This window comes from Puntigrus tetrazona, unplaced genomic scaffold, assembly GCF_018831695.1.
Source record: "Puntigrus tetrazona isolate hp1 unplaced genomic scaffold, ASM1883169v1 S000000846, whole genome shotgun sequence".
In the NCBI taxonomy this organism is placed as follows: domain Eukaryota; kingdom Metazoa; phylum Chordata; class Actinopteri; order Cypriniformes; family Cyprinidae; genus Puntigrus; species Puntigrus tetrazona.
Window position 1 is genome coordinate 845,940 of NW_025048446.1, and position 19,509 is coordinate 865,448.

Here is a 19,509-nt window from a genome sequence, read left to right on the forward strand (position 1 = left end):
GCGACGGAAAGATTTGATTGCATTTTTGAACAATTGTCAAATGAGGTAATATTAGGCCTTATTTTTTGCAAAAAACGATCAGAATTCAACAGATTTGTATTTTTTTTGCAGGACGCAGGTCTGTGCTATCAACAGGTCGTTCTAAATTGGATGCATTTGCTCTTTTCTCTTGTGACAGGGCTTTGCCGTCGTCGCCCTTGGCTCTGCTCCGGTGGCCCGGATTGGGTCTGTAAATGTTTTCTTGTTCTTTTCTCCCCAGAGTGTGAACCTTGAAGGCTCAGATGAAAAATCAATACTTGGCCAGCTCCTCCAGGTCATCGCCGCAGACCGTCAGCAGCAGGAGGAACTACAGGACAAACACTACTTTGTCTTCCTGTGTAAGTTTACCCAGTACTCCCACAGGAAATGAAAATCACGAAATGAGATCCGAAGTCAACATAAAAGTCTTTCACTTCTGTAAAATAAATCATTGAAAGGATATATATGGTGAATTTGGGTAAACTGGGACACCAATTTAACTTAAATAAGAGTTAATTAACTAATTATATTTAACAGAGTATGACTTCGTATTCATTGGGAATCTGTAAAAAAAAGTGCTTCATGCCGCAAGTATTTCTCCAGTAACAAAATCAAATTATATGAAGTGCAAGTTATGATGATGTTTCCAGCTTTCAAGATATTTCTCCAATTTTCAAAAGCATCTTTTAGAGTTTTAAAAGACATCAACAATGTCTCAGATTTGCCACAATAATTATTGTGGATAAATATTTGGTAAATGTCTGTATTCTGAACTGTTTTTTTCTTAAAATGAAACATTTCTCAGATCATTTATACATTTTAAAGCGCTATGTGTTGTTTTGTCTAATTTTTAGGAAAAAAAAGTCGAAGACAGTGAATTTATATTCAATTTAAACTCTATTTTATTTAAATCTCCCTTAAATAAGGTGATCGTGCTTTCTAAAAATGCTAATGAGTTAATGAGAAGTGCATACATACATATTTATAAAAACTCAGTAACTCATGTTGAGGTCTGTAAATATGGGCCATCACCATGACGACACGATTGAAGGTTTGATAAACGCGAGAGAGCAGCCATTAAATTAAATTTGCTTCAGTTCTTTATTCCGACACGTTGCCAGATTGTGAAATGCTTTTCTTACAAATAAACTAGAAGCTGTAATTACATGTTGTTTTCGGTTTCTTGTCAGCTTGTTTCTGTAATTTCTTTCTGTAATTTTGCACTCTTCTAGTAGGAAAAGGAAGTAATGTCGTGTCCTCTGTGTTTTCATGACTGTGCGTGTACGTATTTTCCTCTGCTGATCAATGAATGATCTTCCTGACAGTTGGGAGCCGCAAAAAAAAAGAGACGTTTACCGCGTGACTGGGCTTGAATAGACAAAAGACAGACTGCTGCCGGGCGGATGCAGACAGATAAAACAGACAAATCATCCGCAGCCATCAGAGGAAAACAGGTAGGGTGAAACCGCGGGACTTTTCTGCCTCTCGTCTGAGCAAATCAAGTGATTTGGAGCTTTGTTGTGACGAACGATCTCAAACGCTTGTCTGGAAGGATTGCGTTTTTGATTTCTCCCTTAAATTATAGCTCTTTGTCAGTCCATGCACTGTTGATATTGAATGCTCTACTATTTTTCATTTAGAAAAAGGCTGAAATGGACTACACTGCTTTTCCAACAATTTTTGAAACACTAGGCATCGCTTTATAAATGATTACAGAGGGAAGCTGGGCATCATACGCTTCCTTTATGCACTACCGGACTATCAAGTTGTCTCGAACGCTACAAACTCACACAGAAACGTGCAGACAAAATAGACTCAAAATATCACATATATGTTTAATACGCTCTGATTGGATTCCCTGTCCAGACTGTACATCAGGGCAAAAGTGTCAACTATAGTTATTCAGACTTTTTCCTCACTTTTTAAATGTTTATCTTTTGCAATTGCGATATCTCAAAATGTATATCTCAAAATTCGGACATTTTCCTTTTATAAGCTTGCAGCTGAGAGTTTAATTTTACAGGTTTTTTTTTTTTTTTGCATCTATGTCTTGAAATTATTTTTTTTCTTTCTTTCAGAGTTTAAATCTTTTAAATTTTTTAACTTATAAACTTGCATTTGTGAGTTTAAATCTAAATCACTCATTTTCAGAAGTTCCCTGATTCCCAGAATCCCAGATTTTATTCCAAATTCCAAATTAGCTGTTTATATCTCACTGTTTTGTGTTTTTTTTTTTTTCCTGCGCATAACATGTGATGTACGAAAAAGTGCTGGGCAGCATGGTGTTTCTATGGTTTTTCGTCTATGGCTCCAACTTCTAATTGAAGTAACTTTTGTGGTTACTGAAATGTTTGAAAGAGCATTTTCATTGAGTAGAAACCGTATAAAAAGATTTTGTGTTGCTATTGATACGATGACAATGTGCCTTAGCATTTTTCGAAGCGAGGTAGAAAACATGTAGGTTTGTAACTTCTGAAATTGTGTTCAGGGACAGGAAGCGTCGCCCACTTGGGATGTGCTGTTATGAGTTCTGTGGGTGTAAGTTGTGACAGTGGTCTTAAAAGATTAGCCTATGTTATCTTGGACAAAATGTCAGTGGGAGGAAAGTCTTTAAATGAAGTAAGTCAAAGGTTTAGCGGAATAAACAGAAAACTTTCTTCAAACACGAGAAGTGCCTGACCGTAACCCCTCTCTGATTCACAGAACAGACAGAAAGCTAAACGATTCCACCTAATGCGGTTTGTTTTGGACGGGCCTTGGTGGGCCAGATTATGTCACTGAATCAGCAGATGAAGCGAGCTGAAACGTACTCGCATTGATTCGTCTGCCAGAGGAAGCAGTGAGCCGTAACTAGAGAGAAAACACAACAGACACAAGAAACCTGTTTAAACAGTGTTCGATTCACCTAAAATTGAGTCAGATTTTCCTTCTGTCATCCTGCATTTTTTATTTTTTATTTATGTCTTTGTTCATATATCTATCTACCTATCTGTCATATATATATATATATATATATATATATATATATATATATATATATATATATATATATATATATACATGTTCATAAAAGCAATTATTTTAACAACAAATAGAAATGTTATAATTTATATATTGTGTATGTGTATATATATATATATATATATATATATATATATATATATATATATATATATATATATATATATTTATTTATTTATTTATTTATTTATTTATTATTATTATTGTTTATATGCTTCTATATTGCATTTCTATTTGTTGTTAAAGTACTTTAATTTACCCAATGGCTGTGATAAACCTTTTTATAACAGATTTATATACACCGAATAGTTTACATTTTCTGCTAAATCTTGCTCTAATTTCTAATTTCTCTAAAGAACTAGCATGCTACAGTGACTCAAACACTGCAATTAAAACACTGATATCTTTATTTCATGTTAAAAGTAGTAATATATATGAAGTTAATTTAGGGTTGAAGCAAAAACGCAAATATTTGTAATCATGAGTTTACAGTATATTTTTAGGAGTTCTCGGATCCTCCACAGTTTTCATGAAAATTTTTTATTATGTATTAAATAAAATCCAATCACAAGGGTCTTAATAGACATTAACATACCGTTTAAGAACCCTAACACTGATGTGAACAACCTAGAAGGATCCATCAAAATCTTTATTTATCATATAGCACACTTGAAAGTACTTGAAAAGGAAAGCTTTGCTCTGAAGGACCTTTTAAAGAATCTTTTTTTTTTCTAAGCTTCAAGAGATGAATACCCTGTCGGTCATCGCCATGGTAACCAGCAATACAATATTCTCCAGCCATGCGCTCGACAACACACTACAAAACGGCTTATGCTGCTTCTGTTATCTGTCGTTAATTTGCCAAAACACTTAAATAATTTCCCTGGCAGGTTTGTTTTCCTCTGGGAACACATCATTAATTTGTGTCAGTCAGTTCTGAAGAGGCTGCGCCGGAAACAACTGCTGCGCTGACGGATCATGAGAGGTTAGCGGCCCACGAATGTTCAGAATATCAACACAACATCAGATCTACAGATACTACGCACACTTAAGACCACTTCAGAGGCCTCTTCAAATGTGTCGAATCATGATTAATTAGACCGTCATGCGGTTTGCACAGATCCGTTTTTTTCTACAGATATATGTCACCCTTTTAGAAAAAGATTTTGATGCATTGCGCACAATGTGTATAATACGTCAGTATTTCCTCTTTGATGCTTGCTCGAGCATCACGTCTGGATTGTAAAGCCATGCCTCATCCTGAGAATTGCATTACTCAGAGATTTAGCTCTTTTTGTCGTTTAAGAGAATAAATAAGGTACTTAAGAATTCCAATTTAGGATTTGTATGTTTACCTTTTCATTTTTGTATCATTAGTCTCATTTAAGTATCACCTTTGTCTATTACTTTAGTAAATTAAGATGGATACAAATAGCTGTCATATTGAAGAGCCTAGAGCTACAAAATAATGTAGATAGTCTCTCTGATCATTTGACCTTCATAGAACTGGAGGAAAAATGTTGAGTCAAATCTGAAACATAAAGAAGACTAATGTCAGAAAACTGTAAACTTTTTATTCTAATAACAATCATGGTGCCATGAACTCGGTCCACAAACTACCCTTCACTCACCACCTGCACCACACCACTGTTGACTTCAATTCCCATCATCCATTGCACTGATGACACACACACACACACACACACACACACACACACACACACACACACACACACACACACACACACACACACACACACACACACACACCTGATTGCACTCATCACGCTCACCTGCATTCAATCACCATCTCATGCCATAAATAGCAGTTCCAAACCTGTTTATCCCTCTTCTAGAGATAGACAGAAAAGCCATTTCCTGTTTCCAAGTTTGTTCATATTTTTTTCTTGTTAGATTCTGGTTTCTGGATTTACTCTTTGCCAGCCGTCTTGGACTTTATTTGTTAAAGCATGCACTTGGAACCACATGGGTCTTATTTTACCCTTCATCTAAATATCATTTTCAATCAATCACAATGTTTCAGAGACATGCTTTAGTTCATATCGAGACCTCCGCATGATGACTTTAGCACAGTTTTCATATCTGAAACCGTGGACTCGCGTGAGAGGACAATCTTTAGCCACATTTTGCTCTCCTTCATCGTCTTTTTATTAACCTGGAGAAACAGTGCTGATGTTTAAGTTTCTTGTGAAATGTTTTGAATAGAATTTCGCTTGTAAATATTTGTGCCGCTTTCCCAAGATCAATTACAGTCCCCTTGCTTTTCATCCATATTGTCAGAAGAATTGGCACCGCTGGTTATCTTATTAAATCCAGCGTTTTAACTAGCTGAGCCAACAAGACCTTCACTGTCAGCCGCTACGAACTGTCCCGGTAAATTACGATAAATTCACTTTACACCTGACACATCCAGTTTCATTCGTTAGACCTTAATGAGCATTGATCTTGCAGTACACAGCTCACCTTCTGCTCAACATTCCCTCGCTGTCTGATTCCATTCAGAGACTAATTCTTTCCATTTTAAGAACGGCATCGGAGGAATGGCATATGTCAACATAAACTGTATTACGTTTGAGCAAAATCCACATAGGGCTTGGGAAAAATTCAAATAATGAACTTTGCTACTGGTCGGCTGCTTAATATTCCACACTGACACTGAATAAATTGTATTCGTAAATGAAGAGCAGAAGACACTAGCAATTAAGACCGACCCGCAGACGGCCACCAGGCACGTATTCCAATTATAACAGATGCCGAAAATACCTCCTTCGTTCAGATGCATTAGGGCCAATTGAATTTGAAAACCAATCTCTGTTTGATGTATTTGCACAATGCCATATTCTATCACTTCTAGTTTAAAAAGCATTTTTTAAATTAAAAATCGTATTTTTATGTAGACTTATTATTACATTTTATTTCCTTGGACCGTGCGTTTCAGTCTCCCATTGTGTTCATATAATTTGTCATCTTATTTTTAAGCAATATTCCAAGTTGGAAATGTAGATATTTGGATTGTTTCTCCTAGACATCAGTGATTCTCTGGTTGTCTTACTGAGCAAACGACTATAATAATCTCTACTCAAGTATCTCAACATCTCAAACCCAGGATATTTCTCCGCACTCTTGCCTTACGACGGCTGTAGTCTCATTTGTGTCTATCAAAGCGTTTTCAGGAGGAACACAATGCTGACACTGAAATAACACACAGTTGAGTCCTCCATAAATCCTCCTGAGCTTTGAAACATAGCTACAAACTTCCCAGACCGTATCGCTGTAGCGGCGTTTCTTCTGCACGGGTTTGAAACATGACATCCTTGAATAAAATCTGTAATTGGCAGGTCCCGCGGCTCCGGACAAACTGATGGATGAACGGACAAACATACCAGAGCTACCTGGCTGGAACCTTTTGAGCTCCTGCGAGGGAAACGAAACTTTCGGGGAGATTCAGATTTCAAGTCAGTGACGCAGTCAACCACGCAATACAATGAGATTCACCTTTAGACCGTTATCCCTTGGCGGACTTTATTAGGAGCAATGGGCCAGTTTGTCAGAAATTAAATATTTTGAGAGACTGAATGTATTTTGTATTAATCTGATGTTTAATCATCACAGGATGCCAATATTGGGTGCATTTCATATTAGACTCACTTCTAGTAATGTCACAAGTAAGTCACATGACGTTTCCAACTTAAATTTGTGTACATTTTAAATGCTTTGGAGCAGAGACTTAAGGTTGATCTCTTTTTAATGAAAACATGCGGCAGATTATTGTAGAGGTGAGTAAAGTGGAAGTTTATGGAAAATTACATGTAAAAATCTACATTTTATATCAAATGTATATTTTACAAAACATAATTCACTCTAAAACTACTAGAAAAATCTGAAAAAATCGTGTTCCAAATTTGAGGTTGAAATGTTTCAGTGAAATTTTGTTTCACCAGTGTTTTTCACCATCAAACCTGTGACTATATTAGGGCAGGTTTAGTGATCTGAAGCATGCTTTTCCATATTTATTACAATGTTTATCACGTAGACATCACATTTAGAAGTATTAAGGGTAGTATGGCAGCATCAGATTTCAATTCAACCTCCAAAAAACATAAAAGACATGCGGCAAGAACCTGGATGTACGTTCTCCTGCATCAAAAATGGACAACTTGTTGTTTTTTCTTTACATTGAAAACCTTTTTTCTCCAAAAATAGAATGAATGTATGTTTTGAACACTTGACATGAGCATGAATGGAGATTTGTAGAGATTTTAAATGAATTTAAAGCTTTCAAGTAATATATAGTGTGTTAGGATTGCTATAGGTTCAGACTAAGATCATGTTTAAAACATGTAATGGCAAGTGGGCTCGTAAAAAGACACTTCAGTCACTCTTAGAAACGTCTTGTTTGAGAGTGTGTAAGTGATCAAATTCCCGTTGCTTTTTAAAATCAGATTTCTCTTTCATTTATTATGCATAGCTGTTGGTGTGGAGGTGGAGTATGACTCCAACCCTTTGGTTTCTTGTGTTTGAGTTGGCTCTTCAGTGGGTGTCTGAAAAATATCAAGCAACTCAACAGTTCTCAACATTGATTATCATATTTATAGAGCAGCAATCAGCACATTACAATGATTTCTGAATGATCACGTGACACCAAAGACTGCAGTAATGATGCTGAAAATTCAGCTTCGCGTGAAGTAGACGTTCATAACCTCGAAAACGACAAAATATCGTCAGTGTCTGATGACTTGAAGGCTGGTTTGTTGTTCTTTTGATCAGTTGAATGTTTTATTATAACAAACTCGATATATACATGATATATCCTGTTCATCCGTATCAGTGCTCAGAACGCAGGTGTTTCTCTGTCAGAGATTGTCCTTTGTGTTTTCACAGGCAGCGTTGCTTGTGGCCGCAGGCGCGTTGATCTGATCTGACGTCTGCGCGGACAACCAAGAGCCACGTCCGGCGCTGAGCTAAACTACCTGCTCCGACCAGATCGCTATCGTCCAGCCGGGCCAGACGGAAAGGTCGCGGCCTGACCCGTGTCACGGAAAGCAATTACGATAAGCATTTAAAAGCAATTATTTGTGTATTTCGTGCGTCGGTTTCAGAGAGAGAGCAGAGGCGTGCGACGTCACGTGACCCGCGTGAAACCGGTTCAGAAGACGTCCGCTGGGATGTGAAGAGCTGCGGAGGAATTCGTGCGAAGGTACAAGAGTAAAGAAACGTGACAGGATTTAGATTTGATTTTAAAAGTGAGTATTTATTTATTGAGGGTCTGCGTACCTTCTGGTCATTTAATTCTCTACTTAAAAATAAAGAGAAATTAGTAATAGTAAAAAATTAGCAGTATGTTTAAGGAACATTAAAAAAAAGTACAAAGAATATTATTATTTAATATTTGTTTTAAATGACATTTTAGAATTATAGAAAGCCTTCTTCTAATTCAATTGTATATATTTAGTATGTATTTATTTTGTGTAGTTTCGCTTTTTTTCTATAGATTATTTTCAATAATTCGTTTTTCATAATTCGTTTTTTATATTCTATAATTTTTCACTAAAAATGAACAAATGTTCATGCGGTCCCGACACAAAACATTTCAATATTACGATGATTTTATTTACAATTGTAAAACTTACATTTGTATGAATTCAGGTGGATATTTAAGTGGATTGAACATAATCAAATTAACCTGTGGCAAAATCTTTAAACAATAATTTTAACAAACGACAAAGTCTGTATAATCGCAATTAATAATTTGGTGTTTCAAACATTTATTTAATTAATTGCAATAGTTCTTTTGTTTTAACTATTATTAAACTATTAAAAAAAAATTTTAATGAGAATTGCGCGTATGTATGAATTCCGTTACGAAGGCATTATTGTTATTATTATTATTATTATTATTATACTGATCTAAGTATTGCATTGCGCTGTCTAAGGGTTGAAGGAAATGCCCACAGACTCGATGGAAATGCTGCTGATAATTTTTTTCCACTTTCAGTGAATGTGACTGAAGTTATACAGCTGATTACTGTAATAACTTCATGTCGTTTTCATAGAATACGGCTGATTATAGCGGCGATCTGATGTGAGAGTGTCAGACCGTCATCATTTCTATGCTCTGGATCGCAATAGATTTGTTAGAGCTTCTGCCACCAATTACTGCAGACCAGAGCTCAAGGTCTTCAGAGACGGCCATCAAAGCCTACTGGGAATGGAAAAAGCTTGTTGCCGTTGCTTTTCGAGCGTCTCAGCTCTGCAGACTGGACTGAAACACCGTTTGGCTGGATGCTTTCAGAACATTGCTATTTTCTCGTCTTGCTCTCTGCAGCCCTTGGCTCTTAATTCTCTCGTGGCTCATCTGAAGACAGATGCTCTATAAATTATGAAGGAAAATCAACAGTTTGGTCATAGCCTCTAGCTTTACCCTGTCACCGTTTACTGTTTATACTTGCGCTTGTCATCCTCGGTGGTTTTGCAGACAAACACAGCGATGGCTCAAGTTCGATTCACCCCGTTACACAAAGATAGAGTTCGTGCTCAAACTAAAGAAGTACAAGTAAAGCTCTATGTCCTGATGTCAGTTACCACAAAAAATTAAAGCCATTTCTCGCTTTTTTACTGTAATGCATATACAAGTTATAATTTGGTATTACATCACTTGCAGTGAATGGGTGCCGTCAGAATGAGAGTCCAAACAGCTGATGCTGACCTCTTTCATTAAAAACCCATCAACTTTTTGTTTAGAATGGTTTTCGCATGCTTGATCTGTGCGTATGTTTTAGCAGCCGTTTGGAGTCTCATTGTGACGGCACCCATTCACTGCAGAGGATCTATTAGTGAGCAAGTAAAGGAACACCACATTTCTCCTGATAAAGAAACAAACTCATCTACATATTTGATGGCCTGGGTATATTTTTGAGTCAATTTTATTTTCTCTTTTGCAAATCAGATGCGTTCAATACTTCATTTGAAGTAGTCCAGTCTGAAAAAATTTTTTTACCTCATATTTGAATGTTATTTTATTGTTTTTTAAGTTTAATGCAAAACAATTACTTTAATAATATATGTAATTTATAAAACAATTCATTTTTATATCTGTTATGTATCTTTTTCAACTAAAGGCTTTTGCTTTAATGCTTGAAATTAGATTTGCATTTTGTTGAAATAAAAAAATAAATAACTAACTTGCAAAAAGCAAAAGGCTTAATTTCTTTTTAATTCAGTTTAACCTTATACTGAAATAACTAATAAGGGGGAAAAGACTAAATTAAGACTAAATAAAAATGACAAAAACCGTTTAACATTCAACATTTAAAAAAAAAAATAATAATAATAATAATAATAATATATATATATATATATATATATATATATATATATATATATATATATATATATATATATATATATATATATATATATCACTATTTTTGCATATGCCTAGGCACATTGTTAAAAAAACACTCACTAGGTTTTCTGCAGCAAATAAAATGCAAGTAATGAATGTTTTGTCAGTGGCTGATCTTTCAGGAGCAGCTGTCATAGAGATGAATGTGGATGCTAACAGCTTTCCTCAGGTATCATACGGAGCTCCAGAGTATATTCACACAAAGCTAATGTCACTCTTTAAGTCATCCTCACTCATTTGCAGTCACAGCTTTATATTTCCTGCATATCAAGTGCAGAGTTGGAGAGCATTCACTTCATGTTATTTTCATAAGTAGTATGTTATATGTATGTTAAAGGTTAAGAGCTCATTTTGATGCACAAACTCTGATTAATTAGCAGTAGAGAGAGATGGCATCTCATGGGAGTCCTGCAATTATGAGACACGCTTTGTGGGGCCATTTGTTTTCATCTTGTTTGCTTGTGTTGCATATTACAAGTGTTATTTAACTGACGGTGCTGTGATAACGATCCCTTTTCAGACTGATGCGTATTATTAACGGAGCAATATTTTCAATTCATTTTTATTTTTAAAACATTGATCCTCAAAGTAAACTACAATAGCAAAAGCTAAACTTCTCAACATTTTACTATAAATAAATAAAAATGAAACTAAAATAAGTAGTAATATTAAAATGACAAAACAATGTAACAAAAATAAATAAAAACTGAAAGAGTAAAATAAAAGTAAAATATTAGTAATAAATAATGCTGGTTTATATATGAATAGATTTAAAAAAATTTTTGTTTTTGTTTTTAATTTTTTATTATTATTATTTTTAGTTAGTTTTAAAACTGATAGTTAAAATGTGTTATATTAATAGTAATAGATATTATTTTTGTTATTGTAGTATTATTTTACTATATTTTAAAAAATTGCTTTCACTCTAAAATTAAACTACTTGAGCATTACTTGTCTATCTTACCATGAAATATTTTTACATTAAAAAATAAAAAATAAAGTAAAAAAATGTAAACATACACACACACACACATATATATATATATATATATATATATACCCATTTATAGAAACATATATACACACACACACACACACACATATATATATATATATATATATATATATATATATATATATATATGTGTGTGTGTGTGTGTGTGTGTGTGTGTGTATACAGTATGTATATGTGTGTATGGGTTTTTTTGGGTTTTTTACTTTTTATTTTTAATATATATTATTTTGGCAGCAGAGCATCAATGACCTTTAAAAAAACACAAACACAACAGCTTAATTTAAACAAACAGCTGCTGCATTCTCCAGATTTGCATGAAGGCCACTTTTAAATGGCAAATCCACCTCAGAATTGCAAAGCGGATCATCTCTGCTCTCTCGCTCTCCTGCTGTAAACACATCGTTCATTTCGATTTAACCTTTATTCAAGCAGGACAGTCACACGAGATTTCATTCTCTTTAGTGACTCAGCTCTGACAGAGAAAGCTCCTGTTTGTCTCACGATGCTGCTATGAAATTAACAGACAACGACGACAGTAACATGCCGAGCAAATTACACTGCCCTGACCCGGTCGCGCTGCAAAATTAATACAAGTTCTTTCATTCGGTGACTTTTTTTTTTTTTGATGTGGATCTTGAGAACGGAGATGAATGTCGGGGGAATGAGAAGATAAAGATCTGAAAGATGTGATGCCCTTGAGCCTAAATAAACCTCGCTTTTCCTATTTTTTTCTTAATTATAAGGCTGCTTCCCAGTGCTGTGGAGGAGCCGGAAGCATTTTCAGTTACAGCCGTTTTGTTGTGTATTGTTTCTTTGGTCTTTAATTTCTTTTTTGTTTTTATTATGTCTATAGTTTTCTGGTGTTCGCATGTAAATGTTCGATCTGTGCATATTCTCTCCTAATTCAGACAGGATGAATTATTGTGATGTTTTTATCATCTCTTCTGAGTCTTATTAAGACGGCACCCGTGCACCGGAGAGGATCTATTAGTAAGGAAGAGAAGGAACGCTACTTTTCAATGGCTGGTTTAACACAGAGGCTCTGTTTATGATAGCGTAAGTCAAATCTAAAGCAGAGCAGCAGATGAAGCGTGATTAATTGCGGTGGATTATCCTTCATTACAGCGGGATTCAGTGGCACTGAACTTTCTGACACTAAGGTTTTTCCAGCAAGCTCAAAATGTTCTCTTATCTTTCCAGCATCTGTCACTTCGGCAGCTTCTGAAAGCGATTTTCTTGCGGCGGTCCGGTGAGAGAAGAGGTGAGTAACTGCATCGTGTCACTGTCAGCGGCGTCAAGCGCTTCATGAACGATTCACCAAATGTATGACAAGACTGCAAATTAAGTTATTGGCAATTTTTTTATATGTATACAGTGCTTTGCAAAAGTATTCATACCCCTTCATTTTTTTTTTTTTCTTTTCCCCACATTTTGTTATCTTGCTGCCTTGTTAAACTGCTTTCAATAAAAAAAAAATTTCCACAGCAGTCTACACTCCATACACCATATCTATACAGCAAAAAACACATTTTAACATCTTTACAAAATGAATAACAATTAAAGCTAAAATGATTCAATCGCAAAAGTATTTTCACTAAATATTTATCTGTAGCATCTTTTTTTTTTTTTTTGATGCGACAAGCTTTGCTCATCAGCAGTTTGTCAGTTATCTGCCATTCCTCTCCTCTTATAGCTCTCAAGCTCTGTCAGGTTGGATGGGGGCAGATGCGCATGTTCAGGTTTCTCAGAAAATATTTGACAGGCTGTGTCTGGGTCACTCAAGGACATTCACAGAGTTGTCTATAAGCCACTCTTGCTGTGTGTTTAGGGTCATTGTCCTGTTGGCAGGTGAACCTGTTGCCCAGTCTGAGTTTCTGAAAGCTCTGGGCTGGGTTTCCTTTAAGGCTATCTCTATATTTCACTGCACTGAGCGATCCTCTCAGTCCCTGCCGCTGATAAACAGCCCCACAGCATGAGGCTGACTCCAGCACACTTTACTTTTGGGATGGTACTCTGCAGGTGATGAGCAGAGCTGGGTTCATTCAAACATGATGCTTAGACTTGAGGTTCATCAGACCGGAGAATCTCGTGTCTCAGAGTTTCAGAGGGTCCTTTAGGAGCTTTTTTGCACATTCCAAGTGTGTTTACATGCGTCTTAACTGAGGACAGGATAGAGTGTTGCAGTGATGTTTGTCCTTCTGTAGATTTCTTCTATCTCCAGCACTCATGGAGCTCAACTTGAGGGACCATCAGGTTCTTGATCACCACCAAAGCCCTTCTCCATCAGATGCAGTTTGGCAGGAGGCAAGGTTTAGTAAAAATTCTGGTTGTTTCAAACTTCTTTTATTAAGGTTAACAAAGACTACATGACTTTTCTTTTCTGAACTCTTCCACAGATGTGTGGCTTAACGCAAACCTGCTTCTCAGCTATTCCTCAGCAGTTCTTTTTGACCTTGATGCATGCTTTTTGCTCTGATATGCATTATTAGCTGCTAGACCTTTTATTAAGACGTGTGCCTTTCCAAATTGTACCCATTCAATTGAATTTGGTGTGAATACTTATGCAGTGAAATCATATTAATTTTTTTTATTAATACATTTTTAAAGATGTTAATAACCTTTTTTGCTTTATAGTTATGATGCATGGTGTGTAGGTTGATGTGGAAAATAGTAAATAGGAAAGACAATTTTCAAAGATTCATAAAAACCTCCCAAATCACAAATGATTTGCTTGAACATAGACGCATTGAGGCAGATCAGGATCAACACATTCCCTTCAAAGTGAAAGTAATGGTAATCCTCAGCATCTCAGGAGTAAATGATGACTGCTATATTCATCGTTACATCCAACAACAAAACACCTCATGATGACAGATCACTCAGGGCGGGTCTAAGGCAAGACGGTCTTGTCAATCAACTATCATGGGAGGGGCTTGTACAGAACTGTCAGGAATCTCAGAACAGCCTGATTTGAGAAAGAGGATTTTAAAATAGGGATTTAGAAAATAAAATGTTGACTAGTTCACTTGTTTAGTTTCTGAAAGTATCACCATATTCACCAAATCAGTTGAGTGAAGCATTTATAGGTTCACTCGTGAAATCACTTGGTTCCTGAAAGAATCTGTGAATTAAGAATTATTCTTAATGAATAATGTAGCGATTCACTTATAAATACATCACTGTTAACCATCATAATAACACTTACTGGCATAACTAGGCCGCAAAACATTTTTTTAATGGCCAACATTCTACTAGTCCATTAGAATAGAAGGCAACCGTTGAAGAAAATAACATATTATACGAAGCTGTTAAAATTGTGCTTCTTATTCAGGATGTCAAAGCCGCAAAGAGGCCAGTCATACACAATTATGTCTAAAATGCACTGGAAGATAATTGCACTGTACATTAGCTGTGCTGCTTTCTAGTCTAACCGGAATCAAACCAAAGCCTGTCCATTTGCTACGCTGCTTTATTTTGAAGTGCATGAAAAATGCAGGCCTAGGTTAAGCTTTCCAGCGCAGAGTGTTAAGCAATTTAGTCAAGAGCTCCAGGTAACAGGCAAGCAAATTTAAGATTCGCCACAGAATCTGGAAATAAATCAGCTGCCAGCTCTGCAATAAAGCAATGCCACCTGCTTTAATTTCACAATCCCATTCTGAACATTGAAATTAAGTGCATTGGAGTCTCAGTGTTAGATGCGCGCTGTGTTCTCCAGTCACAGCTGTAAAAACTAAAAGTGATTTAAATGCAATCTAGGTGACTGAAAATAGATGTAAGGATGAAGAGCTCTATTGTCATTTGATGGGCATGATTAATGAAGAGCCCTTCATAAGCTCAGTTTGTGCAGCTCGGATGAAATGTATTTGAACGTGTGGAGAGATGTAAAGACTTAACCAAGACTGACAGCTCACGAGTCAGTCAGCGAGTCAAGAGGTCATGCTTAGCAGTGAACGTTCTCTCCAAAAGGACACCATTGAACAGAACTGCATTGTTATTCCACGTGCTATGGCTTTCATCAAGCGAGAAGCGTGCCACAGAAACGCCTCATCACATTTCCATTCCTGCAGATGACCTTTATACCAGTCAAGCTAATGCAAATGCATAAATAATAACAATAATAACTCCTTGGCAGAACTTAAATTGGATGTGTGGGCATCGGAAATGAAATAGTTCACCCAAAATGAAAATCCGTCATGGCCTTTCTGTCATTCCAAACCGGTACGAGCTACTTTGATCTGTGTAACACAAAAGAAGCTATTTTGAAGAAATATTTTCTCATGAAATTAAATACACCGTTATAAGATTTACTCTCCAAGTGCTTGCTGGAAACTGGAAATTATTAGCATGGTTTCAGCAATGCAAATGATTTGTTTAATGCCGGTGGATTAAACCAACTTCCATTTCCCAAATTTAAGTGGATTGCATGCAATAAAATTAAGTTGTTTTTAAAACTGTGTTGCGTTAACTTTTTATGTTAAATTAGGCAAGCAATGAATCCAGTGCTTACTTTCTCAGTAGCTGTATTTTTTAGTAAAGCCAGTTTATTGAAATGTTACTGTTTTCAGGGCACCATTTATTTATGTATTTATTTGTTTGCCGTCCATTAAAATTTTTATATATTTGTTTTTTAATGTTTATCAGTTTTAAAAAGGCAAGTCAATTCCTTTGCATTGTGGGATACAGTAATTTGTACTGTATGCTCTTGTATATTAGATGTTTGTGTACACATACACATTTCCATGCAGTACATATGAATCAGACACACGTTACAGCAAAGCAATATCAACACAGACCGCAGAAATTGTTCAAAAGTCAAATATTGTATGTTTGCAATTAATAAGCACACGTGAAGATTGCACCAGTGAAAGGAACTAATTATTCAATCATATTTGATTTAGATGTTGTGATATAAAGCGCACTTTTAGTGTACTTGACTATACCTTTAACTACAAACCTTAATTTTATTCACTCTGTCAATGGAGGAAAAACCGAGGATTTGTTTTGAAACTTTTTTTTTTATTTACAACGAGTCATATACAGTTCAGCAAAGCGAACCATTTCTCCTTGAAAATGACACATCGCTTTCAAATTTCCTTAAAGAGAGTCATTGTGTGGATGATTGTGTTTAGACCGCATTCAGCAGCATTCATTCAGCGATGATAAACAAACTCCACTGTTCAAATGTTTCAAGGACAGTTTAGACAGTTTCTCTCCTCGTGGCTTTTTCCTCTGAAGGTCCGCAAAGCTCATTCGATATTTTCCCAAAAAGACAGAATAAATGCTCGATTTCCAACCCCGAAGCTCAGCTCTTGGAAACGCTGCGTATACATGGAGACGTCGGTTGCTTGAGATGTTTGGGATGGTTTTAACAACAATGATAGAATCTATCACTGTCTCACGTCACATTAGCAGTCGAGAGTTTGGACACACTTTGTAATTTCTCATAATAACTGTTGCCAGCGTTTTACAATAAAGAACCCCACATTTTTGGTGCCCTCAGAAAATAAGTTATTGTAGTTGATGTGACACAATATGCGATATGATAAAGCTACATTTAAAATAAAATAAAAAAATGATTTACAATAACAACTGTGGAAATGTGCAATCACGTCTATGAAAAGAGTCGATAAAATAGAAGTGTGTGAATTAAAGAAGGGCAATAATGCTTTTACATTAATATCTGCTTCAGTTCAGTCATTAAATGAAAATACATTACATAAATTAATTGCATTTTGAGTCATTTTTTCACCATAAGACTTTTTTACCCTCGCTTAAGAAATGTTTCCGTTAACTTGAAGTTTTTGAGTCCAAGTGCGTCCAAACTTTTGTCTAGTAATGCACATGTATTATACGCGCAGTGCAATTCTGTTTCAGCGATGTCTGATGTTTGCCAATCCGCGTCGCAGAGGTACGCAGAGATGTATTTTAAAGTCGAAACGAGTCACGGAGTTTTTCCTCGCGGATAACGCGTCACATCCCGATCTCCATCTGCACCACGGACACCGCAGGTGGAGCCTCCGCCACCTTTTTCCCCCGGTACACGAGCTTGGCCAGGTTCCGGATGGACGGAGTGGCTCTAAATAGCAGTTTCTTGAGGCCGGTGCGGTACTCCTGGCGGATCAGACAGTACAGCACCGGATTCAGGCAGCTGTTTGTGTGCGCCAGGCACACGGTGATGGGGAACGCGTAGGCCTGCGCGTTGTAAAACGCGTTGCTGAACGGCACCAGGTCGAATTTGATGAGCACCCCCCACAGGGTCAGAGCCTGGTTGGGCAGCCAGCACAGAAAGAACGACAGAACCACGATGGTGACCGATCTGGTGACTTTGGATCGGCGCTTGTGCCGTCCTCTCTCGCTCTCCGAGCCGGGAATCCCGCTGACGCGCCGCCGCAAAACGAAGCGCAGCAGGAGCAGGTAACAAACGCAGATGATGACCAGCGGAATCACGAAGCCCAGGAGCACCTTTTGGGTTTGATACAGACCCAGAAGCAGCTGCGGGTCCCAGCTACCGGAATCCGAGAAGCGCACGAGGCACAGCTCGTCGTCGGACACCTGCGCCGTGGTGGAGTAAACCGCGTGAGGGATGGTGGCCACCACGGACACGATCCAGATTCCCAAACTGGCCCACTTGACCTCTGCCGAGGCCGTTTTGGGACTTTGCATCCGCAGGGACGAGGACAAGGAGCAGTAGCGCGCAACGCTCATGGCCGTGAGGAAGAACACGCTCGCGTACATGTTCATAGTGGTGACCGAGCTGATGATCTTGCACATGACCTTTCCAAACGGCCACCTGAAGTCCAACGCGGTGTCCACGGCCCAGAACGGAAGAGTCAGGACGAACTGCAGGTCCGTCACGGCTAGACTCATGACGAAACAGTTGATGGACGACTGCTTGAGTCTGTGGCGAGACTGGAGCAGGTAAAGCGCCAACAGGTTCCCGACGAGCCCCAGAGCGCACACGATAAGATAGACGAGAGCGATCACGACGCGCATGGCCATGCTCGAGCTGTCGCCGTAGAGCTCCGGCGCGGATTCTTTGGAGAGCAGCTGCAGCCAGCAGCGGAGAGACAGGTTGTGGAGAGCGGTCCGGTTCGACAGCGCATCGCCCTCGTCCAGCGCCGGTCCGCACGCCGCCAAACCCGGTGCCAACGCGCTGCTGTTCCCCTGCATGGCACGGCTTTACGCGCCCATACGATTACTATAAAATTCCATGTGCTGCACAAGTGCGTTCATAAAAGTCATCCCACGGGTGCAGAGTGTGATCGTCATGCGCGTAAACTCTTTATTCCTGCTTTAAAGCGCGGTCTTTGCGCGAATCTGAGCAGAAGACGCTCCTCTCTCCTCTGACTCTCCGCACCTGAATGAGCTCATGGAGCACCACCAGGCTTTATATAAGGGAGGCCGTCTGCTGTCGCATGGGGGACGTTTTCAAAAATACTGTAATTTATTTTTATTTAACCTGTAAAAGCTGTATAATATACGTTTGGATAAAAGCATCTGCCAGATGAATACATGTATATTCAACAAATGCTTACTTTAGAAAACGAACAGCGTAGCTAACAAAAAAAAAATCATGCCTATAAACAGTCATATATACATTGTCGTTATGTTATCATAAATTGCTTATGGCTGTAATTTTTCTTGGTTGCAATTTATTTTGATAGTTCACTTTAGGCATTCTGCCAACTATAAGTTACTTAGTAACTACATGTCAACTAGTCCTGATTAATTTGCAACTACATGTCTACTAACTCTCAGAGTAAGGGGTAAGTTAGGATAAGTTTAGGGTTAGTAGAATACACATATTTGCCAAATTTCTCATAATCGGTATGTTGTGGACCCATCAAAGCAAAGTGTTAGAAGATATTAAGCAGACAGTCTTCTAACAGTCAGTTATTTTTTGGAAAAGATCAGTTTTATTTCAACTATTTCTGTAGTATTTTCTGTAGTATGAAAGATTTGTATACTCTTACAATGTGGTTCATGTCGTGAAATAATCTTCTTATCAAGGCGTATAAATAAACATCAG

The 19,509-nt window shown here is 37.4% G+C and overlaps 1 protein-coding gene and 1 long non-coding RNA gene across 2 annotated transcripts; one reads left to right on the top strand and one right to left on the bottom strand.

Annotated features, from left to right (window-relative positions):
• LOC122335698 lies at positions 1-6,813 on the top strand. The gene is made up of 4 exons (XR_006249003.1): positions 1-45; positions 179-377; positions 1,344-1,472; positions 6,399-6,813. It is a non-coding gene; the product is annotated as an uncharacterized LOC122335698 (long non-coding RNA).
• Positions 6,814-16,475: 9,662 nt separating this feature from the next.
• rxfp3.2a (relaxin family peptide receptor 3.2a) lies at positions 16,476-19,509 on the bottom strand. The gene has a single exon (XM_043233511.1). It carries the CDS (start codon positions 18,648-18,650, stop codon positions 17,451-17,453), a length of 1,200 nt encoding a protein of 399 aa, XP_043089446.1. The 5' UTR covers positions 18,651-19,509; the 3' UTR covers positions 16,476-17,450.

Excerpts from the sequence above, each read along its gene's own strand:
- rxfp3.2a (XM_043233511.1), bottom strand. The coding sequence starts at position 18,650 with ATGCAGGGGAACAGCAGCGCGTTGGCACCGGGTTTGGCGGCGTGCGGA.